A 19,099-nucleotide genomic window follows, 5' to 3' on the forward strand; every position below is an offset into this window, starting at 1 on the left:
TGTGGTATAAATGAAGAAGAAACTGCTTTTTGTGTTTTTAGGCTACAGCTTCCAACTCAACTCATAATTTGTCTTAGAAAAAAGGTTGAAGAGATTTTAGAAAATTAAGCTAAGGATCCAACCCACAGCATTCTTATACTTTTAAGGCCTAAATTAATCATTTTCATTATGTAAAGAATAAAGTTTTAATTCTCTTCTAAATCTCACCAACAAAACAAAAACTCCTCAAGTTGTGCATAGAAGCCAATAAGTCCTTAAAATTCCATCTTACAAGGTACATGGATGTATCAACATATAACATGTATTCTACAAATGTCAGCTATGACATGAATATAGTGTGATATGAAGTATTTAAGAAATATATCAGAACTTAAATATTTAAATGAGAATTGTGTCTTTAAAGAAGTCTGTCTCTTCAGGAAACTGTATATTTAATCTCACCTTGCTGTTACTGTACTGAGTAATTTGGGGTTCTTTTGGAATTATCTTTACTGCTTATGACACTTTAAAAAAATTTTTGGTGTTCTTGAGTTTTTTGGAAATAACCATTAATGAATTAATTGGGTGATGCTGATAGAGTTAAGACTATATGGGGTTAAAAATCAGGTGTAATAATAACGTAATGAGATTATTTTTATACCTTGTTTATACATGGACACTGAAAATGATTAACAAAGGATTTTCAGAAAAGTTTTGCAAAGAGGAGCATCGTTAGAATAAGTTCATCTGTCTTCCAGTTTGGGTCTATCTGCTGCTACGGCTTTCCAGTGGTATCTGTGTGTATTGTATATGTGTGTGTGTGTGTGTGTGTCTCCTGTATCAGTGTGTCCTTGAATCCTTTCTTTGGACCATCCTGTTTACTGTTGCCCAATATGATGTCATGAAGCAGCTTCTCTTGCTTGATACACATGCAGCCCAGCAGAGTTGTTCCAACAAGCTTTGCTTCATTTCTGGTGGACAGGCTGGACCCAATGCTAAAACTGCGTCTCAGGCCCTCCAGTTGGACTAAAACTTCATGCCATCTTGTGCTGTGTTTAGAAAGATATCCCAGTCTTAATTGATTTCTTTTTCTGTTTTCACTTCATCAAGACATTGTATCTTGATCATTTCTTTGATTTTATCTGTCTATCAAAGCTTCCGGGAATGCAAGTTTTCTTTCTACAGACCAATGTGCATTTTTACTTATCTTTAGGTTTCTCAATCTGTTCGTGGGCATTGCATACTGACTGCACAGGAATCTGTGACTGACTTATGTGCCAACTATGAACGTGCTTGAAGAATCCCATTCTCAGTGCTTGGTGCACAGACACGGTGCTGTGACACCTTTGATGAAGCCGTGTCTGACCTAATTCCCATCACCAGCTTGAACAAAGCAGGCCTCCTGAGAAATCTAGACCCCTTCAGTTAATTTATGCAGCCAAGTTTATAGATGGAAGAGGTACTGGAAACTAGTATCGCTATGTTCCAGGTCTCTAGGAAACTCATAATTCAGCAGGTCATATAACATAAAAATCATCCTGAAGGAGGTCCAGTGCTCAACCAGCATTGATTCAAGTTTGTTTGCAGCAAAGATATTTTTTCTTAGATTTCTAAATTTTTCTTATTTTGCTTTTTCCTCAGTGTTTGTATATATTAGAATATATTTCATGGAAACAAGTTTCTCCTTCAGTTCTTATTTCCTTGTTATGAAAATGCAATCTAAACCAAACCCCATGAGGGTGTCTTTCATCATGGCCAGGAAAATTTGTTCCATTTGGTAAGGTCTGAGCAAGGCATTGGCCTTATTAACAACTATATTAATTTTATTACCTAACACATCATCTAGAGCTCCTTTTTAAATGTCGTCACTTTCCTCCTCCTCATTCTCCATCAAAGATGGTTAGCCAGGTGTCTGTCTGGATCTTTATAATATCACCCTGTTCAGGGTTAGCTAGTTCCTTGCAAACTTAAGATTTTGCATTTGGCATGTGTTTTGTGGTTACCGTCACTCTCTTATTTTTTCCCATGAAGCCAATTCCAATGACAAACCTGAACATCTACTGAGAGTTGGATTTGTGGCAAGTGTCGGTTCTGTGATGCTTGCAGAGTAATCCCCTTGAAACTTGCTGTATTTTGTGTTTTTAGTAATCTCTCCCAAGTCACTTTTTAGAATTTCACTGTCTGTATGCAGCTGTGGTTTTAAATATTTGTAACGCTCCTGTACAGCTCACTGTGGATGCCAGAATTATCTTATCTCCACAATTCTTGGTTTCCTGTGCTCTAGAAGCAGGAAGAAATAGCCTCTTTGAAAGAGAGTGGAACAGGAACACTTGACTTTTTTTTTTTTAAACACACAAATATTGTGAATAGAACCCAACTCGGCTCTCACTTAGACCCCTTCCCTTTCAGAGTGTAATTAAGACCACATTGACTCCTATTGCAGCTGGCAGCCCCTCACTGTTGCCTTTTTCTGCTTGTGACCTTTGATCTCCATGACCTTTCCTGGGGTTAGTCCTAGGCCCTTTTCATTCTGTTGGAGCTGAAGTGGCTCATGTGGAGTTGATTATTTCTTTGCTCATTTGGCCTTTTTGGTGCCATAACTCCAAGTCACTTCCATTTTCTTCCTTGACTTTTGATGGTCCACAGTGAAAGGAAATGCTTCTGCAAGCAGCAGGATCAGTGTGTATGCTCGGCTGACTTGATTGAGACTCAGGAGAAGTGGGGGAAGGTTGTGAAGTCCGTAGGTGTCAACGTTTTAACAAACGTTGAGCCTCATGACTGCGTGATCCTTCCGAGCTCATGAAGCAGGTACCGCCGAGAGTGCTGCATTTCTCACGACAAGGAGGACTGAGTTCTGGTGAGAAGAGAGTCCCGCCGGTTGTTGACCTGGCCTGGGTGTTGGACATTCTGCAGCTCTACTTTCACAAGATACATACGTTCCCCGTCCTGCGTCCCAGCTATGAGGCAGGTCGGAGGATGCATCCTTGTCAGTTGCACATGTCTGCTTGAAGGGATTCTCTAGTCTCTAAAAGCACCGAGAATAGCCCCCAGAGATGAACATGCTGACTCTTAGAGGGTGTATTTGTTGCCACCGAACTTAGGAAAGCACTTTCTTCCTTTGTCCTTTCCTCCGCCTCCACCTGCCCCTACCCACGCCTCCAGTCAGACCACTGAAGGATGCCTGCCAGCTGTTACTCTCATTTCTCGGGACCCCATGTGGGCAGCATGAAGACTGTCACTGATCAAAGGCTTTAGTGAAGGAATGCGTCTGGTTACCCTACACTGTGGTACCTTTGAAAGGTATATGGGTGTGAAATTCAGGGACATTTGGAAACTCATTTTTAGGAAGTCTGAGTGTCTGATTCCATCCCTGGAATATCATTTCTGTCTTTTCCTTTTTTGCGACAAAAATCTTTTTTATTAGTAGTATTGATAATATGAGTTATTCTGAGTGAGGAATTGCTACCCCTTGAAAGGCGATTGTATTGTATTTTATTTTTGGGCTTCAGCTCGAGGCCCCTCCCCCATAGGGATAACAGTTCCTCTGTGTGCAGATGCGTCCCTCGTCCCTCCTAAGCACTCAGGCTTCTTTCCGCTTACCTGCCAGGTCTTTCTTAGAGTTTCTCTTCTCTCCAACTCAGCTCATTAGCTCCACACCTTAAGATGCATCCTCTCCATTCTCTGCTACCCTCCAAACAGCAACAACAAACCACGGAAAGCCCTGCTGCTTCTGTGCGTTTCCTGCCTTAGTGAAGGCACGGCATCCACGAACTCGCTTGTCCAAATGAGAAATCTGGACAGCAGGTTTCATGCCTTTATTTATGGCCGAAGCAGTAGGGAAACAGAAGTGGACAGACAATGGATTCCAAAGATGTCTAAGAGATGTATTCCTTCCCAATGCACATCATTCACTATCCAGGTCCTATTCAATTTTACCTCCTAAATATGGCTACACAAAAATTCACCAATTTTGATGACTTTTTTTAAATGCACGCTAATATGACAGCCGTCATGTACAATCTAACAAAATTGTTTCGAATGAAGTTAAAGACAACTAAGTGTTACTAGAGCCATCGTACAGAAAAAAACCCAACGAACCTTTTGACCAACCCAATAGCTTTTAAATATGTCCATGTCTTAACACTTTTTAAATCTTTTACATTTATCCCCTGATATTTCTCTAGTACAGGTCCGCATTCTCTTTCACAGCAGCCTCCTAACCCCTCTTCAGTCATCCTCCGTGTTGCAGTGGAAATGATTTTTCAAAGGCACAGGTCTGATCTTGTCCCTTGCCTGCTTAAAAGCTGTTAATACTCCTCTCTCAGGAAAAAAAGCCAAGCACCCTAACCTGATTTATTTTGTTCTTTGTGCTCTAGCTTCTACTCACCTATGTGCCTTACCTGTCACCTGTCAACCCCGTCCTTACTCTCCTCTCCAACCCATTCTTCCTTGCTCTCTGCCTCTGGTTCTGCACACAGACTCTTCCTTCTGCTTGGAATATGTCCCTCCCCTTGCTTTTCCTCCCTCCTCCCAAACTTCTCCGTCTGATTCACCAAATCATTGTTTCCTCTGGGAAATCTTCTCAGCCTCTGAGTCTTGGTTGGGTAAGCCTTTTGTTTTTCCTGTAGCACCTGTACTTGCTTTATTCTGTGGCTCACCTATCCCTTCCCCACTTACGTACTTTAATTCCTGAAAACCTTTATTTCCTAAAAGCCTTGCTGCTGCTGCTTTTTTTTTGGCCATGCCCTGTGGCTTGCAGGATCTTAGTTCCCCGACCAGGGGTTGAACCAGGGCCACGGCAGTGAAAGCACTGTGTCCTTACCACCGGCCCGCCAGGGAATTCCACTAAAAAGCCTCGCTTCTTAGTGAAAGCCATTTTTATTGATTTTGGTGGAAAAAAAATCATATGTTCCCTCCCAAACCAAGAGAGCTACACTGTTTTCACAGATAGAAAAATAAATCAACTAAGCAATAAAAACAAATCTGTGTAGGTGATAAACAATATTTTGAAAGTAAATGAATAGTTTGTTCCTAAATATATTGCAGTGATTTTATTGTCCTTCAGCAAAGGAGAAAGAGAAGACTTGAGGGTGGTGACTGGTGAAGGAGGGCTGGTGAGGAAGTCCTTCAGAGGCGGGGGAGTCGGGAAGTGGACTTGGAGACAGGAAGTCTTCTAAAGGCATGTAGTTATCTTGCAGTCACATGGCACTTAAAGTTACAGCACACAAAAGCACCTTATGGCGAAATAAAGGCTAAGCGGCGAAGTGTTCCACCAGTTGTGGAAATGATGCATCCCCGCTGGTGGGTGTGTCTTTGACCGAAACTGTAACATCAAAGTTCCATTGTTTAGTTTCTGATTTAAAAAGTTATATAAAAGTTTATACCAAATAAAAAGAAGCCATCTGCAACGTGGAGTAACTTCACAGGAGCCCCTGTGGCAAAACATTTAGTCATTCTGTTAGGTGAGGCTGTGTTTGAACAGCTTCTTTAGTTGTCACCTGTCCTCACCTGACTCAAAACCTCCTGAAGTCAGCTATCCTGCCTGTTTTCTCCCTGGCTGAGTTTCCAGCATAGCACAGCGCCTGACACGTAGTAGGCAGGCACTAAATATTTGTTGAATGCAACATGAATTCCTCTGCTTTGAATTCTTCTAATGCTTTTTACTATCTCATTTACTTATTATCATTTTCTTTATTCCAAAGTTAATTCAAGCCCTCTTTTCCTAATTAGGCTGCAGTATCCTTTAGTTCAGGAATTATGCCTTCCTTATCTTCCTCAGTTTTGTACCCTCCCAGGATCTTGCCCAAAGTAGATGCCCTACGTATGGAATTAATTGACTGGATGAATATTTCTTGGAAAAAGTAAGATTCTTTGAGAAATCTGTGCAGGAAATGTTTGCTTCTTAGCTAAATTATTCAAATATTCAGAATGAAGAAAACTTTGAGAGGCGATTTAAAGCTGGATGTGATTAAGGTCAAGGTGGTTGAATAGGTTAAAAAAAAGTATATTGTGTGTTGGACTTCCATAATTGAAATTGTGCTGAATTAATCAGTACCTAATAAAAAAATTTAAAGTAGACATGCTTTACTTTTTCTTTGGTTTAGTTATTTCTGAAAACTCATTTTTTCTCAACAATTGAGAAATAGGATGTTTTGAAATAGAGGGTTTGAAAGTAAGAATCAATCTTTTTTTTTTTAAGAAGGAAATTACTATTTCATGAAGAAAAAGATGCCTTTAAAAAAGAAAACTAAGTTAAAGAATTTCCTATTTTGAAGAACCATCTGATCCCAAAGCTGAGTTTTTGTTCACAAATTAATCCCAGTTATTCCCTAAGCCTCAAAGAAAACTATAAGAAAGTCTGATATAGGAGTCTAGGGAAGGGATAATTCAGAGAGACAGCTTTGATCATCCTTAGGAAAGCAAAGGCGTTCCTTTAAAAACAGAGGAATCAAATCTAGAAATTCAGGACTTTCCCCAAAGGATTATTCCGGCAGCATGTTGAAAAGGGGTTATAAAAGCATGAAGTTCACAACCTGAACAATAAGTTAAGTAAATGTTAGGGAACTATTTCCTTTCTTATTCTGAGACGAGGCATACCTTTAGCTTCCCTTTGCTGACAGAAATTCTCTTAAGCCTGGGATGGCTTAAAAGTACAGTTTGTAATGCAAGACAAATTGCCTTCTCTGTAGGCATGCAGGAAAGGCTTAGAGAAAGCCCTGTAACTCAGGAGATACCACCTAGTCTTTAGGCCAGGACTCAAGGAGCAGCATTTGGGCCATATGAGAGTGGGAAATGGGGAGGAGAATGGGTAAAAAAAAGATTTTTACCGCATGGAGGAAAGAGTTATCCCCTGATTTGTAGGTTGAATGGGATACTACACTTAGCTGTTCTTTTTTTTTTTTTTTTTTTTGGTACTCTGAAGAGACTGTACTACCAGGTGCTTTCTTGGGAGCAAAGTGACCACTGAGCATCTTCTCAGACACTTAAGTCAGCCACTCAGAACTGCAGTGAAAATAATGGATGTTGGCCTTTAACTTCCTCTGAGGATAGGTAGGAGGTAGAAGAACTTCCTCATGACCGTGTTAATTCCTTCTGAGACCAGTGAGTTGGATAAGCCTTGATGGTTCTGATTTTCACATGGGAAATTGATCAGACCTTTGCCAATGTCCAATAGTAAGACAAGATCAAACCCAATTTAAAGTCCAAGTCCTTGAGTTATTTTACTACCTCTAGTAGTTTAGGGAAGTAGGGGTATATATATGCTTAATGGACACGGAAAGCAGTAAGGAAGAGAGGATAAAGGTTTGGAATGAATGGTAACTTACTATTTTGAATGCCAGCAAATATTGCCAGAAAGCGTCTGTCAGCAGTTCTTGCGTACAAATTTATTTTCAGACAAATACACGTTATAAATTAAAATCACACAGTATAACAACCTCAACACACAACCCCTTAACTTACTTGAAGTGAATTTTGGGTAAAAAGCAGAGATTTTGTGTCCATGGTGTTTTTTGTAATTGAAAGTTCAGAGATGGACAAGGTATGATCAGTGTAGCCTGCAGCGTCCATTATTGTTATTCTTTCTGCAGTTACTTTCATGTAAATTTAGAATACTGTTAGAGGAATCCCTAACAGATTAGACAGTGAATGTTGCTTTATGCCCTATAAAATATTTTAATTAATTTCTCAAATTCATGTTTGATATCCACACTTTGCTTACCTCAGTGTAAGGATATAAACAGTATGCTGGTGAACAGGGGTCCCCCCACTGTGCTGGTGGCAGTTGAGGTGGATGGAATTGTGCCTTGTTGCCATCTTTTTGGATGACAACCTCAACCATCTATATATTTAGAGTCTTAAAAATGTTTTTATTCCCTGGCCCAATAATTCCACTTTTAAAAGTCAGTTCTAAAGACATACTTAGAAGAGTAGTTAAAGATGTATGGACAAAGATACAGCAGTATTATCTGTAATAGTGAAAAAACCCCACAAAACCAAAAATATACATATGCACACACATATAAAAAAAATGGAGCCTAACCAATAGGGAATGGCTAAGCAAATTAAGTGTTCATACATACATTCAATAACTATCTATAGCTGTTACAAATTATGTTTATGAATAATTTTAATAAACATGATCATTAGATGATAAATGAATAAAGCAGGATTTAAAACTATATTCCATATATATTATGATCTTCAGTTATGTAAATCTACACAATATGAAAAGGATTAGTTGAAAATAGATTGAGATATTGATGTGTTATCTTTAGGTGATAGAGTTGTCATGCTTACTTTCCTCTTTTTTGTACATTCATTCCACATTTTTATGCTAAATGTGTAATTTTCTTTGTCTTGAGTATTTGTAGAAACTTTCTGTTAACAATTTTCTACTTGACAAAATAGCATATTCACTGTAGAATATGTGAAAGAAAACCTTGAATATTTTGTTTTAAAATATCACCTGGCATTATGTTAACCACATTGGATGCTTAAAAAAAAATTCTAAATGAGAAAAACACTGCAGTCTGAAAAATGGCAATGTAATTTAAATCAGAATTCTGTTCTATCTGATATGATTTAAATCCGAATTCTGTTTTTAATTTTTACATGAGAATATTTGAATGGTATGTATGCTGGAACAGAGGTCAGACAGCCTTGGCAAGTGATGTGTGATGGGGTGGGCTGGTGTCCTCTTACTGTGGACCTTTTCTCTGCTGGCCACTGTTTCCAGATCAGAAAAGGAGGATGGGATAACAGTTTCTATGCAGAGGAAATTAGGGTTGTTTTCTCCCTTGCCAAGGTAAACTTTTGTGGGTAAGAAAGATGACATACGTGTTAGGGCCACTGATCTGTGTGTGAGAAGATGGCAGGAACCTTGTTCAGTTGTGATAAACTTGGCCAAACAAATTGTTCATTTGTGAGCAATGCAGGGAAATGATACATATTTATATGTATGTGTATATAAATTAAAATATATAAAATTTATATGTACTTATATATATTTATAGTATACACATGTATTTATGTATAGATGTTAGTTATGTATGTTAATATATATATATATATATATGTTAAAATATATTTTTTGTTTTCCAGTAACTTAACTAGTCAAGTAGCAATAGCACTAATTATTAAGAAGTTTCCTCTTGCGACAAATATAGTACTTTTGAAAATGACATAGTAGTGAATAATTTTCCAGCAGTGCTAATGCATGTACTCTGATTTATAAATCATCTAACCCTCCTTATGGTCAGGGATGTTTGTTTGTGAGGTTGGACCTAGGTTGCTCTTGGTGGCTGTTGAATATAATTTCAAGCCACCTGACCCATAGAGTAACCGAACCCAGGTTCTTGTCCTGAATATCACAATTTTCTAACAGCTGAGCAGGCTTGCCACAGATAAATATAAACCAAGTCAACAAATATTTAGTCAGTGACTGTGAGGGTCATAATTTCTTTCCAACGTCTCAAATCAACTGACAGCATGTTAACCTGATAGAAAGATAGGCGTATTCCTGTGTGATAATATTTAGGTAGCAATAATGAGCTGTGATGTTTTAAAGGACAGCTGTAAAGTAACTCACTAGATCCCGTGCTGGGGTTAAAGTTGACTCTGGAATTTGTTTCACTGCTTTTCAATAAATAAATAGTTGAGGAAAGGTTTGGCAAAAGGAAGAAACTCTCTTCCTTGTCCTCATCCGCTCAGGAAAGTGCCTCCTGTTAACAGGTTGTTTGAATGTTTACTCTGCCGTGACTGCTTAGCAATGGTGTGTCAGTTCTTACCCTTGAACCAAGGGAAGAATTCAACTACACCAAAGAAGTTTTCACACAGCTGGCCCCTTCTGCCAGCGGGTGGTACCAGAGTATTTTCTCCCACTTTTAAAAGAGCTCAGCACGAAAACATTTCAAAGGCATTCCTCGAACTGACAGTCCACGATGTAGATAAACTTGAGTTTGCAACTTGGAGACTGTGGAGTACCTGGTGTAGAGAAGTGAGCAGATCCTGGGAAATATTTGATTTATTCAAAGCCATACTTAAGGTGCCTTACTTTGTATTACTACTCAGTTTTATCAATGGTTAGAATTAACCTTTCTTTTCACAGGTGAGTACGCACATAGAATTCTCATTTCTAAAATGTCATTAATGTAACTCTGGCATTACATTTTGTTGTATTCTGTAGTCAGATTCTGTGTCCTGGCCAAGCAGGAATGTAGGGGAGAATTTGTCGGCATAATAACCACTCTTTGGATCTCTAGCCTAGCACGGTGCCTGGCATACAGTAGGCACTTACTTTATGTTTGCTAATTTTTGAAATCATATATATGAATGAATCAGTGAATGAAGGAATAAAAATATAGCTAGGTTACACTGAATTCAGTAGAGATAACAGTTCTCATTAAACACTACTCTCTAAGGTACTTCTGGGAATTACGTTACATTAAGGTATTCCTTTCATTTTAAGAAACGCCAAGTGCCTCTTTTCTGCCAGGCATTAGAATTTTCAAAGTTGAATATGACATCATTCTTGCCTTCAAAGAGGACATAGTGGGCTTCCCTGGTGGCGCAGTGGCTGAGAGTCCGCCTGCCGATGCAGGGGACACGGGTTCGTGCCCCGATCCGGGAAGATCCCACATGCCGCGGAGCGGCTGGGCCCGTGAGCCATGGCCGCTGAGCCTGCGCGTCCGGAGCCTGTGCTCCGCAACGGGAGAAGCCACAACAGTGAGAGGCCCGTGTACTGCCAAAAAAAAAAAAAAAAAAAAAAAAAAAAAAGAGGACATAGTTATGTAACCAGATAAATTGCAGAACACAGTAGGGAGTGCAGTGGCAGATAGGGACCAAGATGTAGAAGTAGCACAGAGAACAAATGAACCATATCTGGAGGATGGCATGGACCTTGTGAATATTCCTCATTTATTTATCTTGTTTATTTTCCATCTCTCCCACAGAATGTCAGGTATACATTTTTGTCTGTTACTTATTTTTACTTATATATATTTTAAGTGCTCTATCTCCAGCTCTTATAATAGTACCATCATATAATAAACATTCAATAAATATTTGTTGCATGAATGAATAATTTTCCTTCCAAAAGGAATTTACCAATTATATTTCACCGACGAGATATTATAGTGATTTTTATGCACATCCTTACCAGTGCTGGGTTTTGTGAAACTTTTTTTAGCTTTGTAAATGTGTTATATTATCTCTATATTTTAAAAAACACATAAACAAACATTTCCATGGCTGCCTTCCATCCATCCCCAGCAATTCTCTCTATTTTTCTGCTGCCCTTTTATAGCAGATCCTTGAAGGAGTTTTCTGTGCCTGTTTCTTCATCTCCTCCCTTCCCATCCTATCCTGAACTGATCAGACTTTTGTCCCTTCTCCACTGAAACTGTTCTTGCTATATCACCCATGGTTTTCTTCATGGCTTTCTCATGCCATCTTATCTTACTCTATTTCTCAGCAGTGTTTGAGATGAGTCGATTATTCTCTTCTTCCAGAAAATTTTCCATTTTTCTCCCTAGATGCAACATGCCCCTGGATTTCTTCTTATTTTTTTGGCTACTTCTTCTTAGTCTCCATTATTACTTCTTTCTCCTCTATTCAGTGTCTAAAGGTTGGAGTATCTTTCCTCCTCTATCATATTTTCCTTAGTGCTCATCTAGTGCCAAGGCTTTAGTACATCTAAGATCTGCATTTTCAGCTCTGACTTCTTCCCACAGCTCCAGACTCCTATATGCAACTGTCGACTAGTTACTGGTACTCAGATCCCTCACAGATCTCAGACTTCCCGTGGCCAAAGCACAGCTGTTGAGCAGCCTCCTCTTCAGCCGTTTTCCCCTCTCCAGTCTTCCCCATTTCAGGAAACAGAACTTTTACTTATTCTGTTACACCAAAAACTAAGAGTTGTCTTTGATATGACTTTCTCTCACACTTTTTATCCAAGCCTTCAGCAGCTTCTGTTGGTTTAAGCTTTAGAGTATGTTCTGAATCCGGTGATTTTCCTCAGCACCTCCACAGCTGACTCACTGAACTAACCCACCACGTGCTCATCTCTCTCCCCAGCGATCTCGTAACTTCCCACTTGGTCTCCCTCCTCCATCCCTGCCCCACTTCAGTCTAGTCTCCATCAGCCAGTGACCTTCTTAAAGCATAATGAGATCCCATCACTCCCTTCTCTAAATCCTCCAAGGGTCTGCCATCGCATTTAGAATAAATGCCAAAATCTTCAGCGTGGCCTTTGAAGCTGGGCAGGATCTAGCCCAGCTTTCCTCTGTGCTCTTTACTTGGCTCATCCCACTCTCACCACAGTGGTCTTTGGATTTCTGCAGACAAACTCAATCCCCACACAGGCCTGCCCCTGGTATTCTCTGCACAATCCATGAGTCCCACATCTGAAAAACGGGAAGGAAACCAGGAGTACCTAACTCATAGGGTTGTCGTGAAGGTTCAGTTAATATATGAAAAGCACTGAGATGGTGTCTGGCTCGTACAAGCACTATATAAACGTTAGTTATTATTTTGTTGTTTTTGTTATTGTTTCTGTTTTAAGGAACATAGAGGAGGAACGCATTTTAGTTGTGTTGAGTTTTAGATGGTTGTGAGATGTACAAAGAGAAAGGCGCTAAAGGCCGTTATATATTCATTTGGAACGATTGGTTCTGTGTAAAATGTGTCTTAGTATCTTGGAAGAATGAGCAGAATTTCTAACTTTAATTTAACGTCTAGAGATTAGCTTGTGAATTGGGAAGATGTGGATCATTAAATGCCTTGTATTTGACGCACTCTATATAGAGCTTTCAAAATAGAGGGCAGCCACTGTGTTCATAACTCTGGCTATTCAGATAAAAAATTTCAACTGTTTTTGTACTTTAGAATTTCTTCCTCTTTTTTTTGATGTCTTTTAGTAAGCCGAGGCCTGGATTTTGCTCTGGAAGTCTGTCCCGCCCACTTCTGTAATCTGGCGCTATGCATCCAGTTGCTGGACCCTTACAGACACTGCTGTATGTTACTCTCCCGATTCTGTGCACTTCCGTGAGTCCAGGTAAGAGGAGAAGAATGGTAGTTTGGGCCTGAAGCTTTTCCTCATCTTAATCCTATGAAGAACTTCGACTTTCATGCTTCGACGATAGTAATGGTTTCTAAAGACATTTCTAAGATTTGTTTGACCAGTGGAATGATTTTAAAACTTTGATTCATTAAGCAATTTAAGGATCTCTTAGTAGTGCTTCTGGGCACTCACAGGCCTTCCCATCATTGTCCTTATAATTTATTCCTTTTGTTGCCTTGAAAATAAATATTTTCCGAACATGCTTTTTTTCAGTGGGGATATGTTACAAATCTCTGAGTTTGGAAATTATGATAGGGATAAAATGCTGACTACACACCACCAAAGAGGAATTTTAGAATCCGTATGTAAGAGTACTCAACTTGGAGTGAGAGAACTTGGTTCAAATCCCAGGTCTCTCATGACCTTGCCTAATTTATTATCTAACTCTGGGTTACTAAAAAGCTTAAAGGTGTTTATTATTAAATGTATATATACGCCTGAGGCTAATTCATGGCCCATATGCATTTCTTTTTATTTTAGATATGTGTGAAGATTTATATAGGAGTATATACAAATACAGTGATGTTTATTTATTAAGTAATGTTTATTTATTATCTTTGTTAAAAATACTATATAACTATATTCAACTTAGTAAGGGAAAATTGATTTAGTGGTTTTATTTCTGTTGTTTTTTTTTTTTGGCTAAATAGCAACCTCAGATTCAGTCAAGGCATTTCCCTTAATCTTTATTTCTGGTAAAATATCCTATAAAAGTAGATTCAGCAATTTATTATTTTTTTCTTTTAACTATTTTATTACACCAGATTATTAGTATTCCTGTCCCCCACCCTCATTTTTGGGTGGAGGAGAGGGATCTGTTTTGATACTTGAGCGCAAGAACCCCTCTCCCCCAAGTTACTGGAGGAATAGACATAACAAATGAAACTATTCCAAACACCAAATAAAAATATTACGATTGATACCCCATTTATCCTCATATCCCCAAAAGGATAGACTTTGTATTTCAGTGTGGCTTCCTAACTTTCTACTTCTGCGTTCTTAAAAGTTGAACATTATTTATATTAAAGGGAAGTAGTCAAATTATTTTGAGAAAATAATTTGCTCTTAAAGTCAAATCCTGTTGGTAATATGGAAGAGAATTCTTTTTATTTTGAAAGTCATCTTCTCTTTTTCAGATTCTTAACTTCCATTTTTAAAAAGCTACTTCATTAAAAGAGCAGTTTACCATTTCTCGTTTATAGAATTAGTATTTTGCTTTATTTATATTATAAGGATTCTCATCTATGCTGCCCTAATTGTTAAGTTCTACATTGGTATGTTGCCTTATTTATTCCAAAATATAAGAATGTTCCTAGAACTCTTAAAAGCTCTAAGGACCATAACATAAAGTAAGGGATTGCCTTTCGTTGTGTAGATTCAGATGAAGTGTATTAAACGTGCTCTTCTTTCTCTCTCCCCTTATCTCCTCTTCTCTCCCACTCCCCCCACCCCTTTGCACATGGGGACTGTTCCCTTGTAGACTTGGCACCTTATTTTATTTCTGAGCCATTGTCTGCCGTCCAGAAACTTGGTGGACCTGTAGTACTGCATTGTTCTGCTAAACCTGTGACTGCTCGTATCTCATGGTTGCATAATGGAAAAAGATTGGACAGAAATGTGGAACAGATTAAGGTTCATCAGGGGACGTTGACTATCCTTTCTCTTAACCCCTCCCTTTCGGGTTATTACCAGTGCATTGCCAACAATAGCATTGGCGCCATTGTGAGTGGTCCTGCAACCATATCCACTGCAGGTGAGTCTGATTTTGTCCCTGTTATAGATGCTTTTTTCCTGAAATTACTGTTAATACTTGCATTTTTTTGAGTACTTGGAGGAGCATGGGCTTTGGAGTAAGACATGTATGCTTTCTCATCCCAGCCTTGACACTTGCTGTGTGTTTAACCTGGGGGATGATACTTGAGCCTTGCTTAGTGTCTTCCTTTGTGACAAGGGATATGGAAATTATTTTGTACAGCATTAGGACAATTTTCTAACGTGAATCTGAATTTCTTTGTGAGTATTTAAAAGTCCTTAATATCAACAACAAAAAAAGCTGTTGTCTGCTTTGACAGTTATTTCTTGCAGTCCTTTATCTTTTTTTCACATCTAATTGTTTTATTTGCCTTGATTACAGAGGGATTTTCATTTATTTAATTGAAAGCAGGCTAAAGAAATGGGGTAGAAAAATAACTGTAAAGAAAGGAATGTTGAGTATTGAACTTATGGAAAAATCTGGTATGTGTGGTTTTCTTAGTAAGTTTGAGCCATCTGCCTTTCAAACGGTGATGGCTTCCAGTAATGGGAAACGTCTTTGTGAGGGCACCCCTATTTACAGAACAAATCTGGATTCCCCAGGAGCAGTGAGTTTGTCATAACTGAGAAGAGTAAATGTTTTGGTAGAGCTATGACCCATGGACAGCTCCAAGCCACACACCGGAGGGCTGAATTCCTAGGGGCAGGCTGCAGAGTGCTTTCAGCACTGGCAATAATAAAGAGCCCTTCCATGCAGGCTCCAGCTGTAGTCAACTTAAGCCGAGAGAAATTGAGACCTAGTTAGTATATTCAGGTAGTTCAAACGATACACTGCTTTTTTTTTTTTTTTTTTTTTGATATCCTAGGTTCATTCTTGGAAACCCTTTTATTGCCATGTGAGTAGCTACTAACAGAATAAGGATGCATAGGGAAAGTGAGTTTTGATGAGAGGCTGGATTAAGAAGGACTTATCTTGACAGAATGGGAACAGTTAGGCTTTATAGTTCTCCCTAATGTTTTAAGAACAGTTTGCTTGCCTTGTAGTCTCCTGGAAGCATTGTCTTCTGGAAAAGGGTGCCATGACTAAGCCCCAGCTCTCAACTGTGCACCTCTACCCCAACTGCTTTCTAAGATAAAAAGATCCTGCTACTTTGGGAACTGGGATTACCTGCCACAAATGGCCATGGTGCAGATGTTGTTTCTAGTTTTAAAATTTCCTTTGGGAAAGAGAGTTCAAATTTACATTTATTTATTTATCTATCTGCTTATTTACTTATTTCTTTTAGTTCTTGGTGATTTTGGTTCATCAACAAAGCATGTTATTACAGCTGAAGAAAAAAGTACCGGTTTCATTGGCTGCAAGGTACCAGATAGTAACCCCAAAGCTGAGGTGCGCTATAAAATCCGGGGAAAGTGGCTGAAACATTCCACAGGTGAGACCTCTTACGACAAGCCAATGGCACCCAGAGAACAAATGTGATTAACCAACTACCATGAAGCTCTGTGTGCTAGGGGCTGTAGACACAAAAATACATAAGATATATTGTCTCTACTATTGGGAGTCAAGTGGAGTAGTTTAGACAAATGGTTACAGTATGAAATAGAACATAGTATAGAAGACAGTATAGAAATGATTACAACCCCACACCCCCAAGGCTCACTCCTTCAACTCATTCAGGAATCTACTCAGGTATCCCTTCCTTTGAGAAGATCGTCCTCATGGCACTATCGAAAATAATATGCTGTGTTACTCTGTCCACTTTATTCAGCTTCATTTTCTGTAGCACTGTGTTATATGTATTACTGTTTGCTTGTTTGTCATTTGTCCCTTTCTCTGCCACCTTGTTCCTGCATTGGAGCATTGGCAGCATGAGTGCAGGGCTTGCTTTATCTGCTTGCTTCATTGTTGTATCACTTGTGCACAGGCCATTGTTGGCAGAAAATACGGTCTCGGTACATATTGTTGAGAAGAAATGAATGAAGACGTGAATGACTACTGGGTGGTCAGTGCTGCAGGCAGGGGTTTGCCCAAAGTGGCAGCTGTGGTCATTGTGTCTTTGTCTAAATTTGTTTCTTGTGCTGTGGTGTTCTCAGTGAGATCTGTTGTCTTGGGGCTCTGATGGGTTTGATTTTGTTACTGTAGTGCTGTTGACTTTTTTTGTTCTGCCTTGACTTTCCTTTTCCTTCATTTAATGAACTTTCCCTGATTGCTTATTTGCTGCTCATGTCACGTCTACATTTAAAGCATAACTATCAACCTTTGTTAGTTTTAACTTGTGTCCTTCATAAAGAAAGAGGCCTAACTGCATTCCCTTCCTTCCTCAGAGAATTACTTAATCCTTCCATCAGGGAATCTTCAGATTTTGAATGTATCCTTAGAGGACAAGGGATCATATAAATGTGCAGCTTTTAATCCTGTCACACATGAATTAAAAGTTGAACCCATTGGCCAAAAGCTCCTTGTGAGTCGTAAGTATTTGGGGGAATCGTGGTCACTGGGAAGAGTCCTCAGAAGCATTTCTCATAAAAAGTTGGGAAGTGGGAGTTCATTTTTCTTTCAGATCATGTTTGTTTATCATGAGAAAGTCTTTACATGCATAAATGCATTATAGCATAGTACTGTATGTGTTTTAAAAATATAATGACTTTTTAGAAGAGAATTTTGGTCAAGATGACAGGATAGAATTCATGTGGAGAACTTTGCCCTTTGCTCAAATAAAAAGAAATTAGTGAGCAAATATCACTTTATATCAGTGGTAATCAAATTGGTAGCTAACTGTGAATTACAAAAAAATATTTATCTGTTCTCTTTGAGATACGATAAGTCATAGCTGATGTTTAGCTTAGGGTGGTTGAGTTGTAGTAGCACCAATAGTCAAAGCATAGTTAAGTAACAGTCCACATACTTGTTGAGAAATTCAACATTTCCAAACCGCTAATTCAGAAGTAGCTCTAAAGGATCATCAAGGCTTTTAAATTTAATTCTCAACTGAAAATGATTTAGTTACCAAACAGGACCTCATAGTGTAAAGAAGAATAAATGGGAAGATGGGGAAGCTCACAGCTTTGCTAAGGAAGAGGGTGGAAGTGAATACATAAGAATAATGATTTTTTATTTTCCCTTCTTTCTCCAGGCCCTTCTTCAGATGACTTTCACATTCTTCACCCCGCCCTTTCACAGGCATTAGCTGTTCTCTCTCGTAGCCCTGTGACCCTGGAGTGTGTGGTAAGTGGAATCCCAGCTTCTCACGTGCACTGGCTGAAAGACGGTCAGGACGCTGTGCCAGGAGGCAAGTGGAGAAGGTTGTATTCACATCTTGCCACGGACAGCATTGATCCGGCGGACTCTGGCAACTACTCCTGTGTGGTGGGAAACAAGTCTGGAGACACCAAACACGTGACTTACGTGGTGAATGTACTTGGTAAGATGTTACTTGTTAAGTGTTTTCTCAAGTCAGGCTATTTTTCTGGTCTAACTGATGTTTGAGTGGAAGCTCTATTTGTGAACCCATAAATGGAATAGAGACTACCTAGAAATAGCTACCCCAGTACCAAAATGAGCTTCATTTCTCTAAAAGACTGCTGAGTTGGGCAGTGTTTCTGGGTGGCACAGAGCGTTTCACCTGGGATGTTCTTGGGAACCTCACCCCCAACCTGGTTACACAATACAGTAAGTCCCCTACATACGAACCTTCAAGTTGCAAACTTTCAAAGATGCGAACGTGCGTTCTCATGTCCAATCACGTAAGTTAGTTCACGTGTCTGGTGTACACCGTCACATGTGTGCATCCTCTACAAGTGGCTGTGCTTTTGTGTACTGTACAGTACTGTATAGAGTACAATAGTACAGTATCTTTATTTCAAGTCCAGGATGTCCTGAAGCAAGTGTAAAAGCAGCGGTGATGTAGCTGGTTCTATACTATATAGCCGATTGTTAGTAGGGTTCCTAAGCTAACTTTGTTGGACTTACGAGCAAATTGAACTTACGAACGCACTCTCGGAATGGAACTGGTTCATATGTAGGGGGCTTATTTACAGAGCTGGTTCTTCCTTCTCGATGACGTGGAGGAAAGAGACTGGAATTCAACAGGATGGAAGATTCTGGGCTGTATCAGTGTGTAGTGTCCAGTAATCGTAACTAAGACAGAGTACTGACTAGAAAATGTCATCTCAAAAAGAAATCATTTCATTTTATTTTCCCTTTTGGAATGCTTTCACTATAGCTGGCTCATAAAATTTGTGTTATTT

At 39.1% G+C, this 19,099-nt stretch overlaps 1 protein-coding gene across 2 annotated transcripts in view; it reads left to right on the top strand.

The window, feature by feature from the left end:
* The window catches only part of CDON (cell adhesion associated, oncogene regulated), a 105,108-nt gene that overhangs the window by 28,944 nt on the left and 57,065 nt on the right, over positions 1 to 19,099 (top strand). For both annotated transcript variants that reach the window (XM_081239372.1, XM_081239373.1), the window contains exons 2-6: positions 12,897 to 13,033; positions 14,580 to 14,852; positions 16,138 to 16,284; positions 17,177 to 17,320; positions 17,986 to 18,273. In XM_081239372.1, the coding sequence (XP_081095498.1) occupies positions 12,958 to 13,033; positions 14,580 to 14,852; positions 16,138 to 16,284; positions 17,177 to 17,320; positions 17,986 to 18,273 (928 nt within the window). In that variant the 5' untranslated portion in view covers positions 12,897 to 12,957. The remainder of the gene's footprint in view (positions 1 to 12,896; positions 13,034 to 14,579; positions 14,853 to 16,137; positions 16,285 to 17,176; positions 17,321 to 17,985; positions 18,274 to 19,099) is intronic.

Source organism: Mesoplodon bidens, assembly GCF_964165515.1.
Source record: "Mesoplodon bidens genome assembly, chromosome: 7".
Taxonomy (NCBI): Eukaryota; Metazoa; Chordata; class Mammalia; order Artiodactyla; family Ziphiidae; genus Mesoplodon; species Mesoplodon bidens.